The 25,987-nt window shown below is 43.1% G+C and overlaps 1 protein-coding gene across 1 annotated transcript in view; it reads right to left on the reverse strand.

Annotated features, from left to right (window-relative positions):
* Positions 1 to 1,603: 1,603 nt before the first annotated feature.
* The window catches only part of LOC124595806, a 60,067-nt gene continuing 35,683 nt past the window's right edge, over positions 1,604 to 25,987 (reverse strand). The window contains exons 5-8 of the mRNA XM_047134701.1: positions 21,116 to 21,244; positions 12,945 to 13,076; positions 12,648 to 12,701; positions 1,604 to 1,885 (exon numbers count right to left, since the gene is read on the reverse strand). Coding sequence (XP_046990657.1) covers positions 1,734 to 1,885; positions 12,648 to 12,701; positions 12,945 to 13,076; positions 21,116 to 21,244 — 467 coding nt within the window. The 3' untranslated portion in view covers positions 1,604 to 1,733. The remainder of the gene's footprint in view (positions 1,886 to 12,647; positions 12,702 to 12,944; positions 13,077 to 21,115; positions 21,245 to 25,987) is intronic.

Here is a 25,987-nt window from a genome sequence, read left to right on the forward strand (position 1 = left end):
ATACAGCTATGTAGTAGCCGTAACATTGTTACTTTTGAGATGTCAATTAGTTTGTTTATTATTGTGAAATGAATAACGAGGCAGTTTCTGGTCCATTGCGGGATCTACTTACAATTCATAGAAGGTATTTTTATAGATATCGTTGTATATGTGATGAATATGTCTTAATTTTAGTGTCATAGATGCATGGTACAAACTATAGGTGTAGTTGGTGCATAATAAGATGATGATGTTCAAACACAAAATGTTTCACAAGCTGCAATCTACACCAAATTATGTGGCATATCACGCTAGTATTCCATAATGTAATTATTGAGAACTTGTTTAATTAGTATTATAGTCTTACAAAATAGTGATAATACTATTGGTCTTTTAAAAATAATGTAGTTTCGTGACTGAAATACAATTCATCCCCTTTGTTTTTACCGCTCAGAGAATTGCAGTTCACCCTTGAGGTTGGAAACCACATACTTCATCTTGTGTAAATTGAAAGAAAAATATACAGTATTGAACTTAATCTTGCCAATGTATTGACTGTATTCTTATTATTTTATTTCCACTGAATTTTCATAGTTTTAATTAAAATGATTTGGTTATTCATTAGTCATCGCAATATTTTCCGTACTTGGTAAGTGTAATTAGTACTTGCATGAAAAAATCTGTTCTAGACATCTGAGGCTATTATTAGTGCAGATGCACAGTCTGTAAATCCACAATTTGTCTTCAGGTTCGAGCATTAGCTCAGTCCCCAATAAATCCTATAACCAATATGAAATCATTAATACAACACGTCATGAGGAATTTCTCTGCTAAGGGAGAACAGGTCAGCTTGCAAACTCTGTACGAAATTCGTCGTGTTTTGTAGCATGCATTAGTGCTCAAGGCAACATTATGATCACTTGAGGTGACAGTCATAGTAATTGACAAAGTTACGTTTTGCCTACGTTTGATAAAGTCGGACAACTTGTGGAAGCCCATCACCTAACAGTGGTATACTAGTTTCTGGAATTGATATCTCATCATAATTTGATCACATTCCAAACACTTCTTTTCAGTGCCAAAGGAATAGAGCACAGTTAAAAAAAATTGGTACCATGATTCGGCTCTTGTAAGCAATAAAAATAACTTGCATACATTAGAAAATTAGATAAAAATCACACTTCAGTATATTTACCCGTTCCATGTATGTTATATATATTATGGGTGTCCATTCCATGCTGTATTACCCTGTATAAATGTAACTAACTAGCAGCACTGAGACATTTTTACATTTTTGATTATGCTGTCTACACCTCTATTTATGAGGTATGCTGTAGATTGGTGTGTGTTAATGCCATATGATAAGTTGTGGTTGTAGAAATAGGACATTTTCTTATTTATTACACGTTAAAAATATCTGTATTAATTTAACCATTTCATTTCTAAAATATTATCTACAGATAATAAAAATACAAGTTGCCATTTCACTTTAAAATGTACTATAATGCGTACAGTACAGATTATTGCTGTAATCCTTTTTACGATACCTTTGTACTGATTTTCATGTTAAATTTTTGAATACATGATATGGTTTGGGGGTAGCTAATAAAATCCATAACATTTGGGTGCAGATTTTTGAAACTTTATTTTCCATGTGATATTAATTACAAGCTGTTGTCACATTTTTTCTCCAACGATGTATAGGCCTTGTCGCTTGTAATAAATATCCAATAGATTTGCCACATGTATTTGTCTCATTTCTTGGCTACAGGACAATAGCCAACAGGAAGCTTCACACAGGTTATAAATGGTGGTGTATCGCATTTGCATTTGATACAGTCTCTCCCAGATGATAGAAAATAGTCGCCAATCTTCAGCTTGTGGTCTCCAAACGCACACTGCCCACCTGCAATGTTTCAAAGTTGTAAGTGCATCATTATTTCTTGATTATAGATAAACAAATATGTAGTCTAAGCATAGGTATACTCGAGCAGAAAAAATATTAAGCTGAAAACTGTAACTCACTGAATTTTTCCAGAATGAGATTTTCACTCTGCAGCGGAGTGTGCGCTGATATGAAACTTCCTGGCAGATTAAAACTGTGTGCCCCACCGAGACTCGAACTCGGGACCTTTGCCCTACGCGGGCAAGTGCTCTACCAACTGAGCTACCGAAGCACGACTCACGGCCGGGACTCACAGCTTTACTTCTGCCAGTACCTCGTCTCCTACCTTCCAAACTTTACAGAAGCTCTCCTGCGAACCTTGCAGAACTAGCACTCCTGAAAGAAAGGATACTGCGGAGACATGGCTTAGCCACAGCCTGTGGGATGTTTCCAGAATGAGATTTTCACTCTGCAGCGGAGTGTGCGCTGATATGAAACTTCCTGGCAGATTAAAACTGTGTGCCCGACCGAGACTCGAACTCGCGACCTTTGCCTTTCGCGGGCAAGTGCTCTACCAACTGAGCTACCGAAGCACGACTCATGCCCGGTACTCACAGCTTTACTTCTGCCAGTACCTCGTCTCCTACCTTCCAAACTTTACAGAAGCTCTCCTGCAAACCTTGCAGAACTAGCACTCCTGAAAGAAAGGATATTGCGGAGACATGGCTTAGCCACAGCCGGGGCGATGTTTCCAGAATGAGATTTTCACTCTGCAGCGGAGTGTGCGCTGATATGAAACAGATTAAAACTGTGTGCCCGACCGAGACTCGAACTCGGGACCTTTGCCTTTCGTGGGCAAGTGCTCTACCAACTGAGCTACCGAAGCACGACTCACGCCCGGTACTGACAGCTTTACTTCTGCCAGTACCTCGTCGCCTACCTTCCAAACTTTACAGAAGCTCTCCTGCGAACCTTGCAGAACTAGCACTCCTGAAAGAAAGGATATTGCGGAGACATGGCTTAGCCACAGCCTGGGGGATGTTTCCAGAATGAGATTTTCACTCTGCAACGGAGTGTGCGCTGATATGAAACTGAATTTTCATAGGCATACGCTGCACATCGTGAAGGCACAACGGATGCCATGCCCAGTTCTAAACACAAAGAGAGAGATAGAGAGAGAGAGAGAGAGAGAGAGAGAGAGAGAGAGGGAGAGATAAAATTAATTCTGTTATTTCAGTAACATAAAAGTGTTGCTTACTAAATTTTGAGTTGACTGCTACTAAGTACAAACCTGTCAGTTAATTAATTAAAAAGCTATAAAATTAAATTGATCGTTTTATGTACCAAGACTAATCATCTCTGACCAACAGATCCACCCGATGACTTCCCTGCTTAGAGGACTATCGGTTGGAGGGGACACAATAATTTTTCCATTCTTCAGTTAATCTAATAAGTAGGCAAGATGGCGGATATTCTCAACGTTTAGAGCTTTTACATTAGAATGTGAGCAGCAGCCATGCTGAAGTGCGGGAACATCAACAGTATTCGGAGAACGGGTGCCCATGAAGATCTCCCAACTTGAATTTCAAATGGCCATACCATCCCGCCTTTCTGGGGACACAGCGACCATTACTTCCGCCACTCATGGTTAAGTTGGCTGTGGGAACCTTTTCATCACACATGGAAGCACACTATCGAATGTGCGACAAATAACAAAGAGCCGCCCTCCGTCCGCGATTCGAGTGCTGTCAGTTGTATTTTTCACACATCTCTTTGCTGACAGCAGACGCTCGGAAGCTGCCACCACTTCATAATACTTCTCTTGCTTTCATAGTTGGGAGAAACCTGGTACGAAGACCGGCTAGTATTATACAACACGGTTCGTGGCAGGAAGCCAGTAGCAACTACAGTGGTTGCTAGCATGCAGTCACGCAGGCTGTATCGAATGCTTTCGTTAGTGTGACTCCGACGTCAGTCATGTGATAAGATTCTGGTACTGCTGCTGGTCATGCAGTCGTTTCAAAACTCATGTCTTGCAACTCTAGATTTCGCCATTTATATCTTATAGAATGAGGTGACAAAAGTAATTGGATAGCGATATGAACATATACGGATGGCGGTAGTCGCGTGTAAGCAAGGTATAAAAGGTCAGTGCATTGGCGGAACTATCTTTTTTGTACTCAGGTGCTGCGTGTGAAAAGGTGTCCAATGTGGTCATGGACGCACGACGAGAATTGACAGACTTTGAATGCGGAAGGGTAGTTGGAGCTATACGCATGCGACACTCCATATCTGTAATCGATAGGGAATTCAGTATTCCGTGATACAAAGTATCAAGAGTGTGCCGAGAACACCAGATTTCAGGCATTACCCCTCGCCACGGACAACACAGTGGCCGACGGCCTTCACTTAATGACCGAGAGCAGTGGCATTTGTAAATGCTAACAGACAAGCAACACTACGTCAAATAACCGCAGAAATCAATGTGGGGTGTACAACGAACGTGTCCGTTAGGACAGACGGCGAAATTTGGCCTTAATGGGCTATGGTATCAGACGACGCGAGTGTCTTTGCTGTCAGTACGACATCGTCTACAGTGACCCTCCTGGATTCGTAACCATATCGGTTCTAGACTACTGAAAAACCGTGGCCTGGTCAGATGAGTTCCGATTTCAGTTAGTAAGGTGTGGCACAGACCACTCGAAGCCATGGACCCAAGTTGTCAACAAGGCAGTGAACAGACGTAGTGGCTCCATAATGCTGTGGGCTGTGTTTACATGGAATTGGCTGCGTCCTCTGCGGATTCGACCGATCATTGACTGGATATGGTTATGTTTGGCTGCTTGGAGGCCATTTGCAGCCGTTCATGGACTTCATGTTCCCAGACAACGATGACACTGTGCCACGTGGCAGGGCCACAACTGTTCGCTATTGGTAGGAAGAGCAGTGGCTTGAATCCATGGCGCACTACACCGGGCGAAAGGAGATACGTCACGATATTAGAAGGTCACCTCATTACAATCGGTTCTCGCACTCTCTCGGGACTGGGCTACATTATTGTTAGCTTTCACTGTGCATTTAATGTACTTCTTCTCGTTGAATTTCCTGTCCTACATCAGGCCGGCATCTCCTTAAGCCACTCAAAATCGCGCCCGGGAAAACATGTAACAGCGCTACCTCATATTTGTGTTTTTTTTTAGTTTTAATGTATTTTAATTAACTTTACTCACTGTCTTTCATTGAGTGCACATTTGACCCATAGCCCTTTGTCATTGATTATTTTATTGCTTCTGGGAGAAACGCCTGCAGTAGATGACGAGATAGTCTTCACATCCACCAGCAGCAAGATCAGCATGTGAGTAATCCTCTTTGCCCGACAGGGAAACAGTATTAGCACCGTAATATCTTAGACTTTCCTGGCGATTTTGTGACATCTCGTGGAATCGGGTGTACTGCCGGTGGTATGAGTTTATCTAACACAATATGCAGGACCTATATCAGCAGAATACTGAAAAAGCACAATATCAAGAGTGTGTTCTGCCCACCAAACAAGATCAGGGCGCTTCTTGGAACGGTGAAGGATGATCTGGGATTGAGAAAACCTGGTATCTACCATATACCAAGTGAATGTGGTATGTCTTACATTGGCCAGACCACCAGGACCGTTGATAGAAGGTGTAAAGAACACCAAAGGCATACCAGGCTACGACAAGCCACTAAATCGCTAATAGCAGAACATTGCTTGGAACTTCAGCACACCATGAATTATGAGTAAACCAGGATCTTATACCCCCAAATTTTGCGACAGGGTCATCGTTGAATCGATTGAAATCAAGATGACAGAGAACTTGATAAACCGGGAAGCTGGATACCAACTCAGCACTGCGTGGAACTCGGCTTTGGACATATTACAAAAACAACGGAAGAAAACGGAAGACCAGGAGAATGACAGGGGCGCTGGAGAAAGTCGGAACGGTCACCAACAGCAAACGCAGCCTGTCGACAGTGCGAGAAACGCGCCTGGCGGGCGCGGACCTAGTAGGAAACGCCATGAAACGGCCGCCACCGGGGAAAACAGCGGAAGCGGGCGCGGACGCAAGACGGAACATCTGGCGACCAACCGAGACGGTCGCAGCGGGACCGGACGGCGTAGGGAACACCAGACACAGTCCAGGCATAAATACGGGACACGGTCAGCCTGTCGTTCAGTCACACGAAGCACCTGATGAAGACGCCGAGGTACGACGTCGAAATATTGTGTTAGGTAAACGCAGACCACCGACAGTATTAGCACTGAATCGTCCGTTTTATTCTCTGTCGCAGTAGTCGCGGTGACAGTTAAGGCCACTCATGGCACCTTACATTCCTTCAGCCCCTACAAAATGAAACTAGGAATTAGAACTGCAACACGTGCTAAAATTGACTAAAGCTGAAATCTGTTGGCAAGTCTTTGAGTAGGAGGATAAAGGCATTGGACTGATAAATGTACAGAAATAAGGGAACTGCTCTAATAACGTGAGCTTTATTTTTCGGTGCATTTTGTAAAATTGAAAATAATAATTCCTTTGTATGTGAAGGAAGTAATTACGGTTCTGTCATTAGTACGAATGAGACATTTGTGTCACTCTATCCTTATTGTTGACAGTAATTGTGGCAAGCACTCAGAACAGTCAACGTTGGATTACTCATTTTCCATTTATGTAGCCAATGTGTTTACATAGAATTATTGTCTCTTCACAGTATGTACATGATACAGGAATAACTGGTCCGCTTCGACAGAGATTTATGATTCTATGTTTGGAGCTCATCCGGTGCGTAAAATAATCTTTGGAGACGCGAATTCCCCAGACGTCCTTAAATATTTGCATGTTACGGAAGAGATATTGAGTAACAGCAATTGGGTAATGTTTGTTTCTACTCTTTGGATGAGTTGCAAATGAACCAGTAGTTCACAACTTACGTTACTGGAAAGCTGAAGCACAAATAGTATCCATAAGGTATTTGTTATTGTTAATTAACGCAATACGCTACAGTGTGTCCTCTTACCTTTCACCAACACTAACTGATGAAAATTATCTAGACGTTCCTATCTAGTGCGTAGATGACCATTACATGTCGCGAGAACGGGCGAGCCAGTGTTAGAGACGTGTAATATTGTGTTTCCAATAACGTATCAGAGAAAGCGGAATGAGTCTGGCAGGACTGCTCACTGACTTCGAACGTTGACTAATCATTTCATGTCGCCTAAGTAACAAACCCATCAGGGGCATTTCAACCCTGCTGAAACTCCATGCCGGCCACGGTGGCCAAGCCGTTGTAGGAGCTTTAGTCCGGAACTGCTACGGTCGCAGGTTCGAATCCTGCCTCGGGCATGGATGTGTGTGATGTCCTTAGGTTAGTTAGGTTTAAGTACTTCTAAGGATGGGACTGATGACCTCAGATGAGTACACAGAGTACGCGAAAGAACTTGCCCACCTTCTAACAGCCGTGTACCGCAAGTCTCTAGAGGAACGGAAGGTTCCAAATGATTGGAAAAGAGCACAGGTAGTCCCAGTCCTCAAGAAGGGTCGTCGAGCAGATGTGCAAAACTGTAGACCTATATCTCTGACATCGATGTTGTAGAATTTTAGAACATGTTTTTTTGGTCGCGTATCATGTCATTTCTGGAAACCCAGAACCTACTCTGTAAGAATCAACATGGATTCCGGAAACGGCGATCGTGTGAGATCCAACTCGCTTTATTTGTTCATGAGACCCAGAGGATATTAGATACAGGCTCCCAGGTAGATGCCATTTTCCTTGACTCTCGGAGGGCGTTCCGCACTGTCGCCTGATAAACAAAGTAAGAGCCTACGGAATACCAGACCAGCTGTGTGGCTGGATTGAAGAGTTTTTAGCAAACAGATGGTTCAAATGGTTCAAATTGCTCTGAGCACTATGGGACTTAACATCTGTGGTCATCAGTCCCCTAGAACTTAGAACTACTTAAACCTAACTAACCTAAGGACATCACACACATCCATGCCCGAGGCAGGATTCGAACCTGCGACCGTAGCAGTCGCGCGGTTCCGGACTGAGCGCCTAGAACCGCTAGACCACCGCGGCCGGCTAGCAAACAGAACACAGCATGTTGTTCTCAATAGAGAGACGTCTACAGACGTTAAAGTAACCTCTGGTGTGTTATGGGACCATTGCTTTTCAGAATATATATATAAATGACCTAGTAGATAGTGTTGGAAGTTCCATGCGGCTTTTCGCGGATGGTGCTGTAGTATACTGTAGTATACAGAGAAGTTGCAGCATTAGAAAATTGCAGCGAAGTGCAGGAAGATCTGCAGCGGATAGGCACTTGGTGCAGGGAGTGGTAACTGACTCTCAACATAGACAAATGTAATGTATTGCGAATACATAGAAAGAAGGATCCTTTATTGTATGATTATATGATAGCGGAACAAACACTGGTAGCAGTTACTTCTGTAAAATATCTGGGAGTATGCGTGCGGAACGATTTGAAGTGGAATGATCATATAAAATTAATTGTTGGTAAGGCGGGTGCCAGGTTGAGATTCATTGGGAGAGTCCTTAGAAAATGTAGTCCATCAACAAAGGAGGTGGTTTACAAAACACTCGTTCGGCCTATATTTGAGTATTGCTCATCAGTGTGGGATCCGTACCAGGTCGGGTTGGCAGAGGAGTTGGAGACGATCCAAAGAAGAGCGGCGCGTTTCGTCACAGGGTTATTTAGTAAGCGTGATAGCATTACGGAGATGTTTAGCAAACTCAAGTGGCAGATTCTGCAAGAGAGGCGTTCTGCATCGCGGTGTAGCTTGCTGTCCAGGTTTCTGGATGAGGTATCGAATAAATTGCTTCCCCCTACTTATACCTCCCGAGGAGATCACGAATGTAAAATTAGAGAGGTTCGAGCGCGCACGGAGGCTTTCCGGCAGTCGTTCTTCCCGCGAACCATACGCGACGGGAACAGGAAAGGGAGGTATGACAGCGGCACGTAAAGTGCCCTCCGCCACACACCGTTGGGTGGCTTGTGTAGTATAAATGTAGATGTAGATGTTAAGTCCCATGGTGCTCAGAGCCATTTGAACCATTTAGAAGCTGCACAAGGCGATTGATGGTGACGTCATTGTGGAGTGATAACAACCGCAGCTAAACCATGACCAGGCAGTCCTCTTCTACTGACGGACAGTGACTGTCGAGCATTCCCGACGGTGACTGTGAAAAATCGTATGACATTAAGTGAAAGGAATCACTCGTGAGTTCCGAAGTGCTGGCCGCAGAACAGCTAGCACAGTGACTGACTGGAGGGAGTTGAGAAGAATGAGGTACAACAGTCGAACAGGTTCTCGTAAGCCACACATGTCTGTAGACAGTGCTAAGTGAAGCTTGCAGAATCTGGAGAGTGGCTGACTGGAAACGAGTGATTTGGAGTGATGAACCACACTATATCCTGTGGCAATCCGTTGGAAGGACTTGAGTTTTCCGATTTCTTGAAGAACGTTATCTGACATCTTGTGTAGCCCAGCAATGATATACAGAGGGAGCACGGGAATGTGTTTCGTGGTTATTGTGCTTAGGAAAACATTAAATGCGGAGGGATATGACCACATTTTATGGCATTGTGTACTGCGTGCAGTAGAGGAGTAGTTCGGATACGATGGTTGTATCAATCAGTGCACCGTGTCCTAAGCAGCAACTGTGAGACGTTGGTCTGTGGACAACAGCAAGTCCTGTAATAGCTGCTCGTAAACCTTTCGGGATGTAAGGTCGTGGTCCAAGAAAGTCTTCTGTACGTGCCAATTCGTCCAGGACTGCGCTGGACATCCTCAGAGGCGCTCCTCTGCTGTCTTGACGACTGTCCGGTCGAGCGTCCGAGAGCGACATAAATACTGTACGAAAGGGGGGTGGTCGAAGTAACACGTGATGAGCAGAGATAATCCTTGTGTGAAATAAAAATTAACTATCGATTGTCCTCTTGTCAAAGATAAAACTGTTTAGGAATTCTACCGTCCATATGTCGCTAAGTTTCATTGCCCCCTCTTTCCTATTAAAATTATCCTGATGCTTACAAATTTCAATAGATTATCTACACAGTCGTAGATAATAATTTGATGTTGTACATAAAATTTCTCTTTCACAAAAGTTCACTCCGTTGTTTCCTGATTGAAGCTACAGCCGATTTCTCTATTTTTCCTAGTCGGCAAAGACTTCTATGCTCTTTTAGCCGCGTATTTACGCTCTTCTTGGTGGTTCCAATATAAAATTTACCACACGTACACGATATTTTGTATACGCCACAAGACAAGTATGAACCACAACGACGGAAAAATATAGTTTCTCTCCCTTTTATTAAATAAGTAACGGATCAGATCGGTAAGATTTTACAGAAACATGACATCAGACCGGTTTTTAGACCAACAAAGAAAATACGTCAAGCACTCCGTTCTGTGAAGGATAAACGCCCTCTTCTGTCGACAAGTGGTGTATACAAAATTCCATGTACGTGTGGTAAAGTTTATATTGGAGCCACCAAGAGGAGCGTAAATACAGGGCTAAAAGAGCATAAAATCTTCGCAGACTAGGAAAAATAGACAAATCAGCCGTAAGAGAGCATGCTCTTCAGTCAGGAAACCACGAAGTGAAGTTTTCTGAAACAGAAGTTTTATCTACAACGTCAAATTATTTTCAACGACTATGTAGAGTAGCCATTGAAATTTATAAGCATCAGGATGATTTTAATAGGAAAGAGGAGGCAATGAAACTTAGCGACATATGGACGGTAGCTCTGCAGAATTGCTAGACAGTTTTATTTCTGACAAGATGACGATCGATAGTTAATTGTTATCTTTGTCAAGACGACAATCGATAGTTAAGTTTAACCTTTGACAAGGATTATCTCTGATCATCACATGTTACTTTGACCACGCCCCCATTCCTACAGTATTTATGTCGCTTTCGGACGTCCGACCAGTCAGTCGGCAAGACTCATTGGAGGGGCCCCTTTGAGGATGTCCAGCGCAGTCTTTGACGAATCGTCAGGAGCAGAAGAGTTTCTTGGACCACGTCCTTACATACCGAGAGGTTTACCAGCAGCTATGTCATTCGGTCGTGAAAGCCTTCATTGTATAAGTCCTGAAGTGCTCAGACTGCCGATATGAAACCAGTGGACAACTTTGGGATGACTTAGAACGTCGACTTTGCTCCACACAACAGCAACCATCATCAGTAGCTTCTCTGATTTCAGATCATGAACGAAAATGAGCTGCCATTCCTTCACAGACATTCTGACTGCGCACTGAAAGTGTCCCGAACATAGTTCAAGACGTCATAAAGATGTAGGGTAGATACATCCTATATTATTACTCGCTAATGAATGTATTAATACTTTTGATCATACACTGTATCTTAAAAGTCCTTCCTCCTGTCTTCACATATGTTCTATCAAACTTTTTCCCTCTCTTCATTAGTCTCATTGAAAGTCTGTTGTTCCACTTCTCTCAGTACCCACTCATTTTTCACCCTATCCATCCAACTTCCATTAGATCCTCTCAAGAGGTCCACCTTTGCTCTGTCTCTTCGTCACTACCTACGTTTCAATATTATATACAGGAGGATACTAGGCAGTATTTTTCATATATGCTAAATTTTGGTGAGAGAAAGCGAATGACAAAAGACATGGTGACTTAGTGAACGAAACGCAATAACTGTTCAGAAGGAGTAAAAAGTTGGTAATTTACGAACAATGTTGCACTGTTAGATACCGTTTTTGTAGTCCGATGCTAATGTCACAAAATGCTGGCCATCAAAGGACTCTTCGTATTTAATCAGAAAACCAATCGGAATAACCGCATTTCCACGAATGATATTGGCTTGAATTTAATCAATGTAAATATGTGTGGCGTGGACCCATTGCTGGTATATAAAATGGAACCATGAGTTGGTTTTTCTTCGTTCACCACAAATAATTCAGGTTGCTCCATAATCAATGTTTTCCAGATCCATATCGATATCTGTTTGATCCTATGTGACATCAATGGAAGATAAATGTTCAAAGTTTAACTAATGGCTCGACGGCTGTTTCTTTTGAATAAGAATTAAGAGTTTGGTTCTTCTAGTTTTGGTAACTTTTGTTTTTCCTACCGTTGATGGCCTCATTTGCCTTCTTTTTCTTCTTCTTCCTACTTTGCTTTAATTAATCTTACTTTCGTTATCTTAGCCTCTGTCCAATACGGCATCTTAACAAACATCGGTATTTTTAATTCAAACAACATTCGAGATAAATAGCTCATCGGAAAACAAGAATGTGAATAAATGAAGGACACTTACTGCACAAACGTCGATACGAAGTGACATGAAAAATTTATATGCAATGGACTTAGAAACATACGTTTGCTCATGATCCACGTTACGAATAGCTTGTAAAATGTCGGACTTGGCACATACAGAGGTCTGTTATGATGTAAGTGCAAGTCTTTCATCCAGCATAATCTGGGTAAATTATCAAATTAGTTATCTTATCTGACTCTCCCCTCCTTCTTTTTGTTTTAAGGTAGGCTGTGATCTTTGTAGAATGTTGATATTGGATACTAAGGAAAATACCTGAACTTCAGAGTTTCATAATGATTTGTCGACTTCGGATCCTGATCAATATAAACTCATTACATTTGCTGCTGCACGAAAAGGTAGTTATTGTATTCTGTAGTGGCAAAGAGCGAAACACCATTATTTCTGTTTTTCTAAATGCTTAAACTGAAATATTTTAGAGACTGACCTTCATTCGGTGTTGAAGACTCAGAATGCTGCACTGCAATAGGATCAGTGGAAGCTGCGAAAAGAATAAAACATATAAATGAATCATTTGCTATAACGTAGAAAACACAATATATTAGAAACTGTTTAATATATAAAGAGATTTGTAATCTGAGTGAACTAAATACCTTATGTTGTTCACACAACTAAAACTGTACTGATGGCACTTGAATCTGGACTTTTTGTGTTTTTTTTATTTGGTTTTATAAATCATAACTTACAACTGAAAACTACCACAAGTTAATTTGCAGCTACTTACGACAGTGGTAGTCATGAGCACAGCATGCGTCGTCTTCGTCGAAAATTGGCGCACATTTTTGTAGTTGAGAAACTGTCCACCACAGACTGTAGTCGCAGCTTTGTCGGCGACACCAGGGCTCTTTTAGACTCCCTGTAACATCAATTTGAAAAATATTTAATAACTGCTGAGAAGTGAATAAATTAATAACCTTCGTAAACAACATGTAAGCGCTGCAGTCACTTTGTGGGCCTGTTTCCGTGTGTTTCTATTGCAGTCTTCAGTCCACAGAATGCACCGATGTTCTCCAAGCTGGTGTAAGTAGTGAAAGTCTCTTGATCTCCACATAAGTACTCGACATACCTCTGCTTCAACCTGCGTGCTGCTTAGCCTCTGTCTACAACACGCCCCCCTCCAGCCCCTCTCTCTGCCACCTCTTCCATTAACAATTAACAATTGTTGGTATTGGTGCCCCAAACTGATCCCTTCTTTTAGTCACATTGTGCTACAAAGTTCATTTCCTCCTGGTTGGATCCAGTTCCTCTCCGTTGCTTACCCATTCATCTGCAGCACCCATTTCAAAACCTTTACAACTCTTGACTACTCAGAGCTCATTCTACAGAGATAATGTTCACTCATCTTGCACTGATTTCTCCTTCTGCAGTCCGATCCACATACCTTCCCTGTTAAAAATGAATGAGGTTCTTCTGCTGAAAAAGTAGAACCAGTAGCAGTATACGAATGTAATGGGTGCAACAAATGTTTTCAGCATCAGGTTAACAGAGCGATTGATTGAAAGTAGTTTGTGAGTGAAAACTTAGATATATTGGCACTTGTTTGAAACAAAAGACACTGCCAAGCCCATAATAATCTGAAGTTCTAGTCTGAACACTCACTTGCAAATCACAATAACTCTAATAGCCACAGTACGGTAACCAACAAAACCCGTTACCAAAATGATTAAGAAACGGATTATCTGTGACAGAATGCTCGCTCAAATATTACACAACTTGAACCCTACTAGTGTTCTGTGTGCAGTCACGCCTTGTACAACACGCCACTCAGATTTTGGTTTCTAAAAAAAGACCACAGTTTACATATTAAAATCGGAATTTCATGTGTTCCTTTATCTCGCACGTTTGAATCCACTTTGCGGCATTCCACGATCATGTTTTAATCATTATTCTGTAAAATTATCACATCTATTCAGAGCTCCTTAAACCTGCATCCGAACATGGTGATGATGTGATGGATGAGGTCTGAACTGACTCTTTCGTCTTCACAAAGCAATTCGTTAGCGCACAAAATACACACGGACTTACTGTCTTCTGATTGGCTGATACACATCTTAGCCAATCCGATATTAGTATTAAACGGGTCAATGGCGCGTCTTTTACATTTAATGATCACAACTTTTATGAACAGTTTACCAAATGGACAAATTTAGAAACTCCACAAAAATCAAAATAACTCTCTCTTTAAAAAAAGAATTATCGTAAAATTTTTCTTGTTTTCCCAATACCATAAATCGGCTAGTTGTACATTACAAAACTCCCCTGAGAGTATAATTCACTTTCTCGGTGTACAGTCATAGTTATCACGCTACTGTGTACTCAGTTAACAGACATAAAAATCTTCATTTAACATTTTACTTTCCATTCACACCATCATTCACATTAATAAACAAATTAGCAATAATTAATGACAGTCGTAATAATTTCAATACTACAGTTCTATAGCCGGCCGGTGTGGCCGTGCGGTTCTAGGTGCTTCAGTCTGGAACCGCGTGACCGCTACGGTCGCAGGTTCGAATCCTGCCTCGGGCTTGGATGTGTGTGATGTCCTTAGGGTAGTTAGGTTTAAGTAGTTCTAAGTTCTAGGGGAATGATGACCACAGATGTTCAGTCCCATACAAACGGACAAATTGACACAAAAAAACAGAGTTTTCCATCTTCAGTTCTCACCGTTTAGCTGTCCGCCCCCGGTAACTGAGTGGTCAGCGCGGCAGAATGTCAGTCCTAACGGACCGGGTTCGATTCCCGGCTGAGTCGAAGATTTTCTCCGCTCCGGGACTGGGTGTTGTGTTGTCCCAGTCATCATCATTTCATCCCCATCGACGCGCAAGTCGCCGAAGTGGCTTCAAATCGAAAGACTTGCACCCGGCGAACGGTCTACCCGACGGGAGGCCCTAGTCACACGACATTTACATTTACCGATTAGCTCTGACTATTCGGGACGCAAAGATGTGGATTATTTATTTACTCGATCGGTATTTACAAGGCGAAATATTAAACCAGGACATTACAGAATTAAAACGACACATTCAGCATTATTTAATTACGTAATACAAAATACAGAATTTATTACAATATGACTTATTTTTTCCGGCATTTCAATGGCATTGTACGTGAGATTATGTGTATCCTCCAGTTCGCCATTAAAACCATGCACAGTACACTCGATCAAGTGGTCCATTGATTGGTGGAATCCACATTCGCACTGAGGGTCGTTCGCGAGGCCCCATGTTGTCATCATCTCCCTGCATCTTCCGACACCCGTCCTCACACGATTCAACGCAGTCCACGCTCTTCTGGAAATCCTAAAGCCCTCTATTGGTATGCTTGGGTCAGTAACAAGTTTTCAGTTCTTTACTGTGCTTCTACCTCATAAACTTTTCCATTCATTTTCTGGGTCGAAGGGAAACACCTTTTCCCCTGTTGACCATAGAGATGACCTTGATCTCAGGCGATTTTGGTATCAAGTTCCTGGTTTATAGGAAGATTTGAGTTTGCCAGTGTTTTCTTGATAGTAGCTGGTTTGGTTCAAATGGCTCTGACCACTATGGGACTCAACATCTGTGGTCATCAGTCCCCTAGATCTTAGAACTACCTAAACATAACTAACCTAAGGACATCACACACATCCATGCCCGAGGCAGGATTCGAACCTGCGACCGTAGCGGTCACGCGGCTCCAGACTGAAGCGCCTAGAACCGCACGGCCACACCGGCCGGCGCAGTAGCTGATTACATGTGGTGCTATGTTAGACAGTACGGGTAGCCAATCTATAGGTGTAGGTCTAAGTGCCCCCAATATTATTCTCATTGTTTCTCTTAGCTGGATATATACACTTCTGGCCCATACAGGTGTACAATACTCGGCCACACTGTATAACAGTGCCAAGGCTGAAATTCTCAAGGTAGTTGCACCACATCCCCAAGTGTTCCCGGTGATTCTGGCAAGAATGGCATTTCTAGATTTCAGTTTTTGTTTTGTATCCTCTAGAGGAGCTCTGTACGTCAGGGACCGGTCCAGCTTTACTCCAAGGTACCGAGGTTTATCTTCACGTTTAATGGTTTGGTTATTCATGCAGATATTCAGCTTTGTCTTATCTTCTATGTTATTGAGATGCATGTTTACACTTACTGTCTTTTCTGTATGGTCTTCGATTACAGTACGATTTTTGAGCACATTTTCAAAAAGTTAGAATCTATAGGAGAATACCGGAGCTGGTTGTAGTATTCAGTCGCTTATCACTCTTCTGGAAAATCTGCGAACGGTGGTCGGACTAAGTGTCATTTTATTTGTTTGCAGGACATTTCTATATTTATTATAGGAAGTAAAAGGAATAAAAAATCGAAAATCGGCTATTTCAGAAACCTGTTATTTTGAGCAGTTTTAAGACTCAGGTTAATCTGGCACTGGAGAAACTCAATATAACCGAAAACATGTTGTCTCAGTGATAACCACCATGCCTAATATAAATACTCCCAGCTCAGCCAGTAACAACATTCCTTCAGTGCCGTGCCTGCGAGCAACCCGGTCTCTGCACCAGTCCCCAATCGAACCATAGGTGAAGCTATTGCAGCCTCATCGACCAGCTTCACTAAATAGATGAATCCGCTAATCTACGAGTCATCATCTAGCCCAGATAGTTCCGGTCTTCGAACAGGACCCTTCGAGGAAAGGTCACCCCCACTGTGCCATCGCCTGATACTCAGATCAGTCTCCGAGAGTCCTGAATTAAATTCTGGACACCTACACGTTTCTGCCAGCCTCCTCAGCAATGTTCACCAGTCCAGCTGTTAAAACTCGCTGCACAACCGAGCTGACACCTGACTTACGTCAGCAAATTCACTGTCTGTCGAAGCATTTCGCTGCCTCAACATACCTCACTTGCTGGTTACTAGCTGCACCGAGCGAGATGGCATAGTGGTTAGCACACTGGTCTCGCATTCGGGAGGAAGACGGTTCAAACCCGTGTCCAGCCATCTTGATTCGGGTTTTCTGTGATTTCCCTAAGTCAGTTATGGCAAATGACGGAATGGTTCCTTTTAAAGAAAGGGACGGCCAATTTTCTTCTCCATTCTTCCCTAATTCCAGCTTGTGCTCCGTCTCTAATCACCTCACTGTCGACGAGACGTTAAACACAAATCTCCTCCTCCTCCTGCTTACTAGCTGCGACTGGCTCCTGACCTGCTTCCGTCAGGGTATGGAAAGCATTAAAAAAAAGAAGATAAGCAGACTATTTGGTAAACCTTCTTAGCTCTGTCAATAAAATTCTTCTGGACTCTTGACAGCATTGTTAATATATAAAACTGTCCGACGTTTCGGCTACTATTCCAAGTGGCCATCCTCAGGGCTTTGTGCTCAGCTGACTGGATCTGTGTTCGTGGTACTGGTGAAACGAACCCACAGCTTTCCGAACTCGCCTTTCTACAGTCAGAACACAACAAAAATATCAGCTAGTTGTAACAATATACTCGATGTTAACGCATTGCACTTTTTCAACAAATACTATGTTTGAAGATAGTAACTGTTCTCGAAAGAACAGATACCACTGATGAACGTGCAGCTTCTCTAGAATAAATGATAATTAATTAAAACCCTCAGCTGTCGACATGTGTTGTTGATATACCTCGATGGGGATATACCTCACGGGGAGCCTGCAAGGGATAAGTCCCTGCAGGCGCGCTGTTCATCTGTGTCCTCGGTGGCTCAGATGCAGCCGGCACAGTAACTCAGCGTGTTCGCTCCGAGGGGTAGCTGCCCTCTGTAATTAAAAAAAAAACTGAGTTAATGAATCAACGACGAACTGAAACGGGTGTCTTGCGGCGTCCGCCCCGAGCAGATACAACGAACGAAAACGAACACAATGAGATAAAAAAAAAAAAAACGGATGGATAGAGCATTTGCCATCTAAGCACGAAATTCCGGGTTCGAGTCCCGGTCGGGGCACACATTTTCAACTGTCCCCGTTGACTTATATCAACGCCTGTATGCAGCTAGGTGTATCAACAACACCTGTCGGCAGCTGATGGTTTCAATTAATTATCATTTAAATACTATGTTGCTCTTCTTAAAATTTTATATCGTCACTACTTCATCCATCGGCAGCTCTTCTACTGACCAAATATGGCATGTACTTGCAACAAATACTCATACCCACAAAATGATGTACCAATAAATAGGGTAGAAAGTTCCAAATTTATGGGTGTACGTATCGATGAAAACGTTAATTAGAGGAAACATATTACTGAGCTTCTCAAAAAATTTCGTTCAAATACTTCTGGTCTTCGTACAATTGCTGGTCTTGAAAACAAACGTATCAACTTCCTGACGCATTTTGCATATTTCCACTCAATAATGTCTTAAGGAATTATATTTTTGTGGCAACTCAGTATGTGGAATGAAAGTATTGATTTCAAAAACGATAGCTCTGCGAATAATACACTCCTGGAAATGGAAAAAAGAACACATTGACACCGGTGTGTCAGACCCACCATACTTGCTCCGGACACTGCGAGAGGGCTGTACAAGCAATGATCACACGCACGGCACAGCGGACACACCAGGAACCGCGGTGTTGGCCGTCGAATGGCGCTAGCTGCGCAGCATTTGTGCACCGCCGCCGTCAGTGTCAGCCAGTTTGCCGTGGCATACGGAGCTCCATCGCAGTCTTTAACACTGGTAGCATGCCGCGACAGCGTGGACGTGAACCGTATGTGCAGTTGACGGACTTTGAGCGAGGGCGTATAGTGGGCATGCGGGAGGCCGGGTGGACGTACCGCCGAATTGCTCAACACGTGGGGCGTGAGGTCTCCACAGTACATCGATGTTGTCGCCAGTGGTTGGCGGAAGGTGCACGTGCCCGTCGACCTGGGACCGGACCGCAGCGACGCACGGATGCACGCCAAGACCGTAGGATCCTACGCAGTGCCGTAGGGGACCGCACCGCCACTTCCCAGCAAATTAGGGACACTGTTGCTCCTGGGGTATCGGCGAAGACCATTCGCAACCGTCTCCATGAAGCTGGGCTACGGTCCCGCACACCGTTAGGCCGTCTTCCGCTCACGCCCCAACATCGTGCAGCCCGCCTCCAGTGGTGTCGCGACAGGCGTGAATGGAGGGACGAATGGAGACGTGTCGTCTTCAGCGATGAGAGTCGCTTCTGCCTTGGTGCCAATGATGGTCGTATGCGTGTTTGGCGCCGTGCAGGTGAGCGTCACAATCAGGACTGCATACGACCGAGGCACACAGGGCCAACACCCGGCATCATGGTGTGGCGAGCGATCTCCTACACTGGCCGTACACCACTGGTGATCGTCGAGGGGACACTGAATAGTGCACGGTACATCCAAACCGTCATCGAACCCATCGTTCTACCATTCCTAGACCGGCAAGGGAACTTGCTGTTCCAACAGGACAATGCACGTCCGCATGTATCCCGTGCCACCCAACGTGCTCTAGAAGGTGTAAGTCAACTACCCTGGCCAGCAAGATCTCCGGATCTGTCCCCTATTGAGCATGTTTGGGACTGGATGAAGCGTCGTCTCACGCGGTCTGCACGTCCAGCACGAACGCTGGTCCAACTGAGGCGCCAGGTGGAAATGGCATGGCAAGCCGTTCCACAGGACTACATCCAGCATCTCTACGATCGTCTCCATGGGAGAATAGCAGCCTGCATTGCTGCGAAAGGTGGATATACACTGTACTAGTGCCGACATTGTGCATGCTCTGTTGCCTGTGTCTATGTGCCTGTGGTTCTGTTAGTGTGATCATGTGATGTATCTGACCCCAGAAATGTGTCAATAAAGTTTCCCCTTCCTGGGACAATGAATTCACGGTGTTCTTATTTCAATTTCCAGGAGTGTATGTGGTGTTCACTCACAGATGTCATGGAGGAACCTCTTGAAGGAGCTAGGCGTTTTAATTGCGCAATCACGAAAGATATTTTCGCTAGTGAATTTCGTCATAAATAATCCATCACTATTTGAGAAGAACTGTTATGTACATACGTGCAACACTAGAGTGAGAAAGACCTTTATTACCGATTGTTAAAGCTGTCAGTGGCTCGGAGAGGAGTTCAATATGCAGCAATAAAATTTTTTGATCATTTGCCCAATAATATAAAATGCCTGACAGGTAGATGAGCAAGTAGTAGGAATAAAGTGATAATGTGATCATTAATGTTAACGCTAATCATGGGTACATGTCCTGTAAACTGGCTCGTTCCCCATAGCTTCGATGAAACAGTCGTTCAGATGGTCTGTGGAACGTGTAACTAACTAACTAGGAAAACTCATTAATGCTTTAGGATCTCATTTCTCATTCAAATTCCCTCGGCATAGCCTGACTTACACTATGCTCCATTAGCCGTGTTCTTTTATCAATGTACCTCTTATACCATTTTACACAACACTCTATCAGTTCCATTCTACTGATCTTTCTGGTCCTTTGCCATAACTCACAGAAGTTCTATGTCATTAACACTCCCCACATTTTTTTATTCACCCTGAACTTCTAATTCCCACTCAAAATCTCTCCCTGGATTCTTTTACAGCAAGCTCTATGTACAGGCTGAATAACATCGGGGATCGACAATAAACCTTTTTCACTCTCATCTCAACTACACCTTGGCTTCGCGTCGTTTGACTTATATGTGCAGCAGAGTGTCTGCAAAAGTTGTAGATGACTCTCCGCTTCATGTATTTGATCCCAGTTTGATTCAGAAATTCAAATAACGCTTTCCTCCTATGGCGATAAAGGCTTTATCTAAATCTACAAATGCTGTAAATCTGGATCTTTGTTAGGCTCTGTGCCCTTATTCATATTTAGGAAATATTACATTAAGTGAACCAACTTATTTTGACTATAAGTATCATGTTTATAGACGATAAAACGTTAACTTACCGTCATATCCCTTCTGGCACACACACCTCATGCACTTAGACTGTGTTCCTTCAATGAACTGGCCCTCCAGGTACGTCTTCCCTTTATAAGGACATTCGGCCACGTTTCGTGGGCTCTTGGTGTCATTCGCTGAAAAAATAAGTATATCTAATGTATCAAGACAGTGAGATAAATATAATCAAATAAAATTATGTTTCCAGAGACCTTTTCGAGTCTCAAACATCGAGAACGTATATATGCAGACTGAGGAGAAGAATGGAAATTTGTACGAAGGCCGGGATTCGAACCTGAGTATCCTGCTCATTAAGCGTAGCGATTAGTGCACGTGCCTAGTGAGCAGGAGACACGGGTTCGAATCCTGGCCCTGGCAAAAATTTTCATTCGTCGCTTCAGTCTGCATATATACAGATACATAAAAGCCTAAACTTGCATATTCTCTGTACAGAATTCTAGTAGTGCCTTTGGATGGCAGTATTTTGCAGTAGCTCTTAGAAATCAATTATTCAATGGTAATGATAGTGGTTATTCTTGGAAAAATCTAGGAAATAGTGGAAAAAGTAAGAAATTAATAACGAATTGGTTATAAGCGTCTTGAATGACAATTTGAAAATTACAAAGTTCGCCACCCGCTGGTTTTCGCGTGTGCTCACATCAATCCAAAAACCCAACTGCACGCAGCAGCAGTCGCGATGTTGCAGCTGTATGCTTTTGCCACCTTATCACCACTGACGGGTGCTGGTTGCACCACTATAGGGCTGAGATAAAGGAGCAAAGGATGCAGTGGAAACACGAGGATTCACCACCGCCGAAATGGGCCAAGACACAACTATCGTCAGGCAGGGTAACGCAGAGTGCTTTTTGTGGACTGCTGTGGTGTGGTACTAACAGATTATACAAGTAAGGTGCAAAATGCCATAGGAGGATACTGCCGAAATATGTAGACGAGCTTAAAGGAGGCTCCCAATACTAAACGCCGTTGGAAGCTGTATAAAGGCATGTTTGTACTCCACGACAACACACCAGCTCATTCTGCACACTACATTGTCACACGCAATTCTTCTTTGTGCTACCAAATAAGGCTCATATCGGTTAAACTCTCTGAGAAACACAACGAAATAGTAATTGTGAATGTTTCAGAATACAAACGTATTGTGGCCAAATAAAGGTAATTAGTGTTGAAGCAGGTGTACCAACTACAAACGTTACCGCTGTCTTCGACATTGCAGTTGTGGTTCCGAAACGCTTTGGACGTCAACAGAAAAAAGTAAAATATTGTGGTCAACTAAGGCGAACTATTGCTTAATATTCGCCAACCCTGACGTGACAAAATTTAAGGATTGGCGATATGCACGTTTGCGGATGGTGGTAGTATCGCATACGCAATGTATAAAAGAGCAGTGCATTGACGGAGCTGTCATTTGTACTCCGATGACTCATGCGAAAAAGTGTCGGACGTGATTATGGCCGCTCAGCGGGAATTTGCAAACTTTGAAGCGGAGTGGTAATTGAAGTTAGATGCATGGAACATACCATTTCGGAAATCGATAGGTAATTTAACATTACGGTATCGAAAGTGTCGAGAGTGCGCTGAGAATACCGTATTTCAGGCATTATCTCTCACCACGGACAACGGAGTGGCACACGGCCGTCACTTAACGACCGAGAGCAGCGGCCAGAAATAACGGCAGAAATCGATGTGGGACGTATGACGAACATATTCGTTAGCACAGAGCGGCAGAATTTCCGAATTAATGGGCTATGGCAGAAGACGGCTGTCACGAGTGCCTTTACTAACAGCACGACCTCAACTCCATCAAATCGATTGATCACTGTACTACAGGACCTCTTAATAAGAGCTGATTGTAGGGTTCGAGTCTGCCACAGACCTCACAAAACCATGGATCAACAAGGCACTGTGCAAGGTGTTGGTGGCTTCAGTATACTGTGGGCTGTGGTTACATGAAATGGGCTGGGTCCTCTGGTCAAAAGTACAGTTTACTTTAAATGCTTATGTTCGGCTACCCGGTAACCTTTTGCAGCCATTCATGGACTTCGTGTTCCTAAACAAAAATTGGATTTTTATGGATGAGAATCCGCCGTGTCACTGGGCCATAATTGTTCGTGATTGAAGAACATTCTGGACAGTTCGAACAAATGATTTGGCCACCTGGATCGCCCAACATGCATCGCATCGAACATTGATGGAACATAATCGAGAGGTCAGTTCGTGCACAAAATCCTGCATCGGCAACGCTTTCGCAATTGTGGATTGCAATAGCGGTAGCATAGCTCAGTATATCTGCGGGGGACTTCCAACGACTTGTTGAGTCAGTGCCACGTCACTTTGCCCCACTGATGCCGGTCAAAAGGAGGTATGCCACGACTTTTGTCGCCTCAATATAGTGCAGATAGCCGATAGATTTACCTCGTTAAGTGTTAGTCTCACACTCACCACTACCTTCCATAAAAAAAATCATCCCATGCCTGGCCTCATCATGCAGCCATCATTCTGATGATCAGGGGCGCCATTTCGGCATCCGGTATTCAGTGGAAGCAAACTTTGTTCAGACCGGAGAGGAGGAATTGATTTGTCTGTAACTGGTCTGAGTGCTACGTGGGCAAAGTGTACCATGATGACTTAAGGGCTAAAGGTTTCCTATGAAGGTAGGTATTTATGGCACCTGCTGAAAATAAACTTAAGAAAATTAGTGGCAAGAAGTGGCACTTTGCAGACTAATGTTATTGCTGAGAGCAGAAAATGACCGGTAGAAGTGCTTACACTCAGTTCCTAACACTAATAGTATGAAATAACTGAATGTTAAAACAAGGTTTTGGAGCTGCTTGGAGCTCACAAGGTAAGGGAGTCAGCTGGCAGCGCTCCTGAAAGTTGGAAACGGTCTGTTGGTCCTTTGTAGGTAGTTCAGAAAGTTGAATGTGTCCGAAAATCAGGATCGGCAGTAGGCTTTAAGGTGGCAGCACCAACAGCTGGGTTTCCCTAACGTAGTGTGGATACGTTCTTCTAGGGGAGTTTTAAAAATTAACAGCCTTCAAAGTGCACAAGCTGAATGGGAAAATATGACGAGTAAAGTATGGAAAGGACAAGAGAAATAGAAGTGCAGAAAGACACAATGTGGCCTCCTGGAATGGGGTAGGGTTGGTTCTAAAGGAAGAAATCTAGAAAAAAATGCTGAAAAAAGGAAATATACCAATTTCGGTCATCACAGAAACAAAGGAGGAACATAAAAGTACGAAAAAGCTCGATGATTATGTAGTGGTACTGCACATGACATATGGACAAGCTGTATTTGTTCACAAAAGCTGGAAATAGAGAATGACAATTGCAACTTCACTAAGAGAAGGAACATATCTGTGAGAGTAAAGGTAAGTAAGGCTACCTAAGCATACTCCTCACGAAGACGAGCGGGGGAGGAAGGAGAAACCGAAATGAATCCTACAAGAGACTGAAACGGCAGATTACTAAAAGTACTAAAGATGAGCAACTAAAATTATTTGGACATTTTGACACGTCCGTTCCAGAAATAGTATGCTTATTTGGATAGAATAGTTGCAATAATAATGAACTCAAAAATTTCGCATGCGTAAATCATTCAAAAATCACAGACATCTGTTTCAGACTGGCAACACGAATGTGCATTTCGTGGAACTGTTTCAGCGTCACGATCGGCTTCATCTTAATACAGCCGTCAGGCATAATAACATGAGACTTGGGGGTGCGCTGATAACAGAAGGCATGAGTCACATTTCGGTGGTGTCGCTGGAGTCTATCAGCAGGACGGGTTTCACTAGACATGGCCTGCACCTCAACAGATATGGAAAGGGGAGGTTGGCAAAGCTTGTAGGTGGCAGCATAGGGGGGGGGGGATCACTCATGGGAAAATTCCTCTAGCAGTGGGTGTTAGAGCTGCACCTTTTTTAGACTGAAGTTAGCTGATAGATATTCCTGCTTAAAGGGAAGTCCCTCTAACAAAGAAACCACTTTCGACAAAGCTTAGGTATCCGATTAATGAGGGAATTAGTATATTTCATCAAAGTATACAAGGTACTAAAGTTAGTGAACTGCTTATAGATGTTGACTCTGAAATTATTGGTGTATCTGAACACTTCTTAAATAAGGAGATAATTCAGAGGCTTCCTTTACCAGGATACAGGTTGGCTGGCAGCTTTTCTAGGAACTCTTTGCGGTGTGGGGGAGTAGCCATGTATGTGAAAAACGGGATCCTATTTGAGTCAATTGATGTTTCAAAGTACTGCACTGAAAAGGTGTTTGAATGTTGTGCAGGTGTGGTTAAATGTAGTGGAGCTAAGCTTCTAACTGTTGTTATTTATAGATCCTCAGAATCCGATTTCACAACATTTTTGCTAAAGCGAGAGGAGGTTCTTGGTTCACTTTATAGGAAATACCAAAAGTTAGTTATTTGTGGTGACTTTAATATTAATTGTATAAGTGATTGTGCAAGGAAAAGGATGCTGGTAGACCTACTTAATTCATATAATCTTATGCAAACCGTATTCTTTCCAACGAGAGTGCAAGGGAACAGTAGAACAACCATAGACAACATTTTTGTTCATTCCTCATTACTAGAAGGGCATTCTGTTAGCAAAAAGGTGATGTACAAATTTTAACTCTAAAAGATTTTTGTGCTGGAACACATGTTAAATATAGTTATCAACTTTTTAGGAAAGCTGATCCAGCTGCTGTAGAGACCTTTGTAAACCTTATCAAGGAACAAGAGTGGCAAGATGTTTATAGTGCTGATACAGTAGACAATAAATATAATGCTTTCCTCAAGACTTTTCTCGTGCTCTTTGAATGTTGCTTTCCGTTAGAACGTTCAAAACAGGGTACTAGCA

The sequence above is a fragment of the Schistocerca americana genome, chromosome 2 (assembly GCF_021461395.2).
Source record: "Schistocerca americana isolate TAMUIC-IGC-003095 chromosome 2, iqSchAmer2.1, whole genome shotgun sequence".
Taxonomy (NCBI): domain Eukaryota; kingdom Metazoa; phylum Arthropoda; class Insecta; order Orthoptera; family Acrididae; genus Schistocerca; species Schistocerca americana.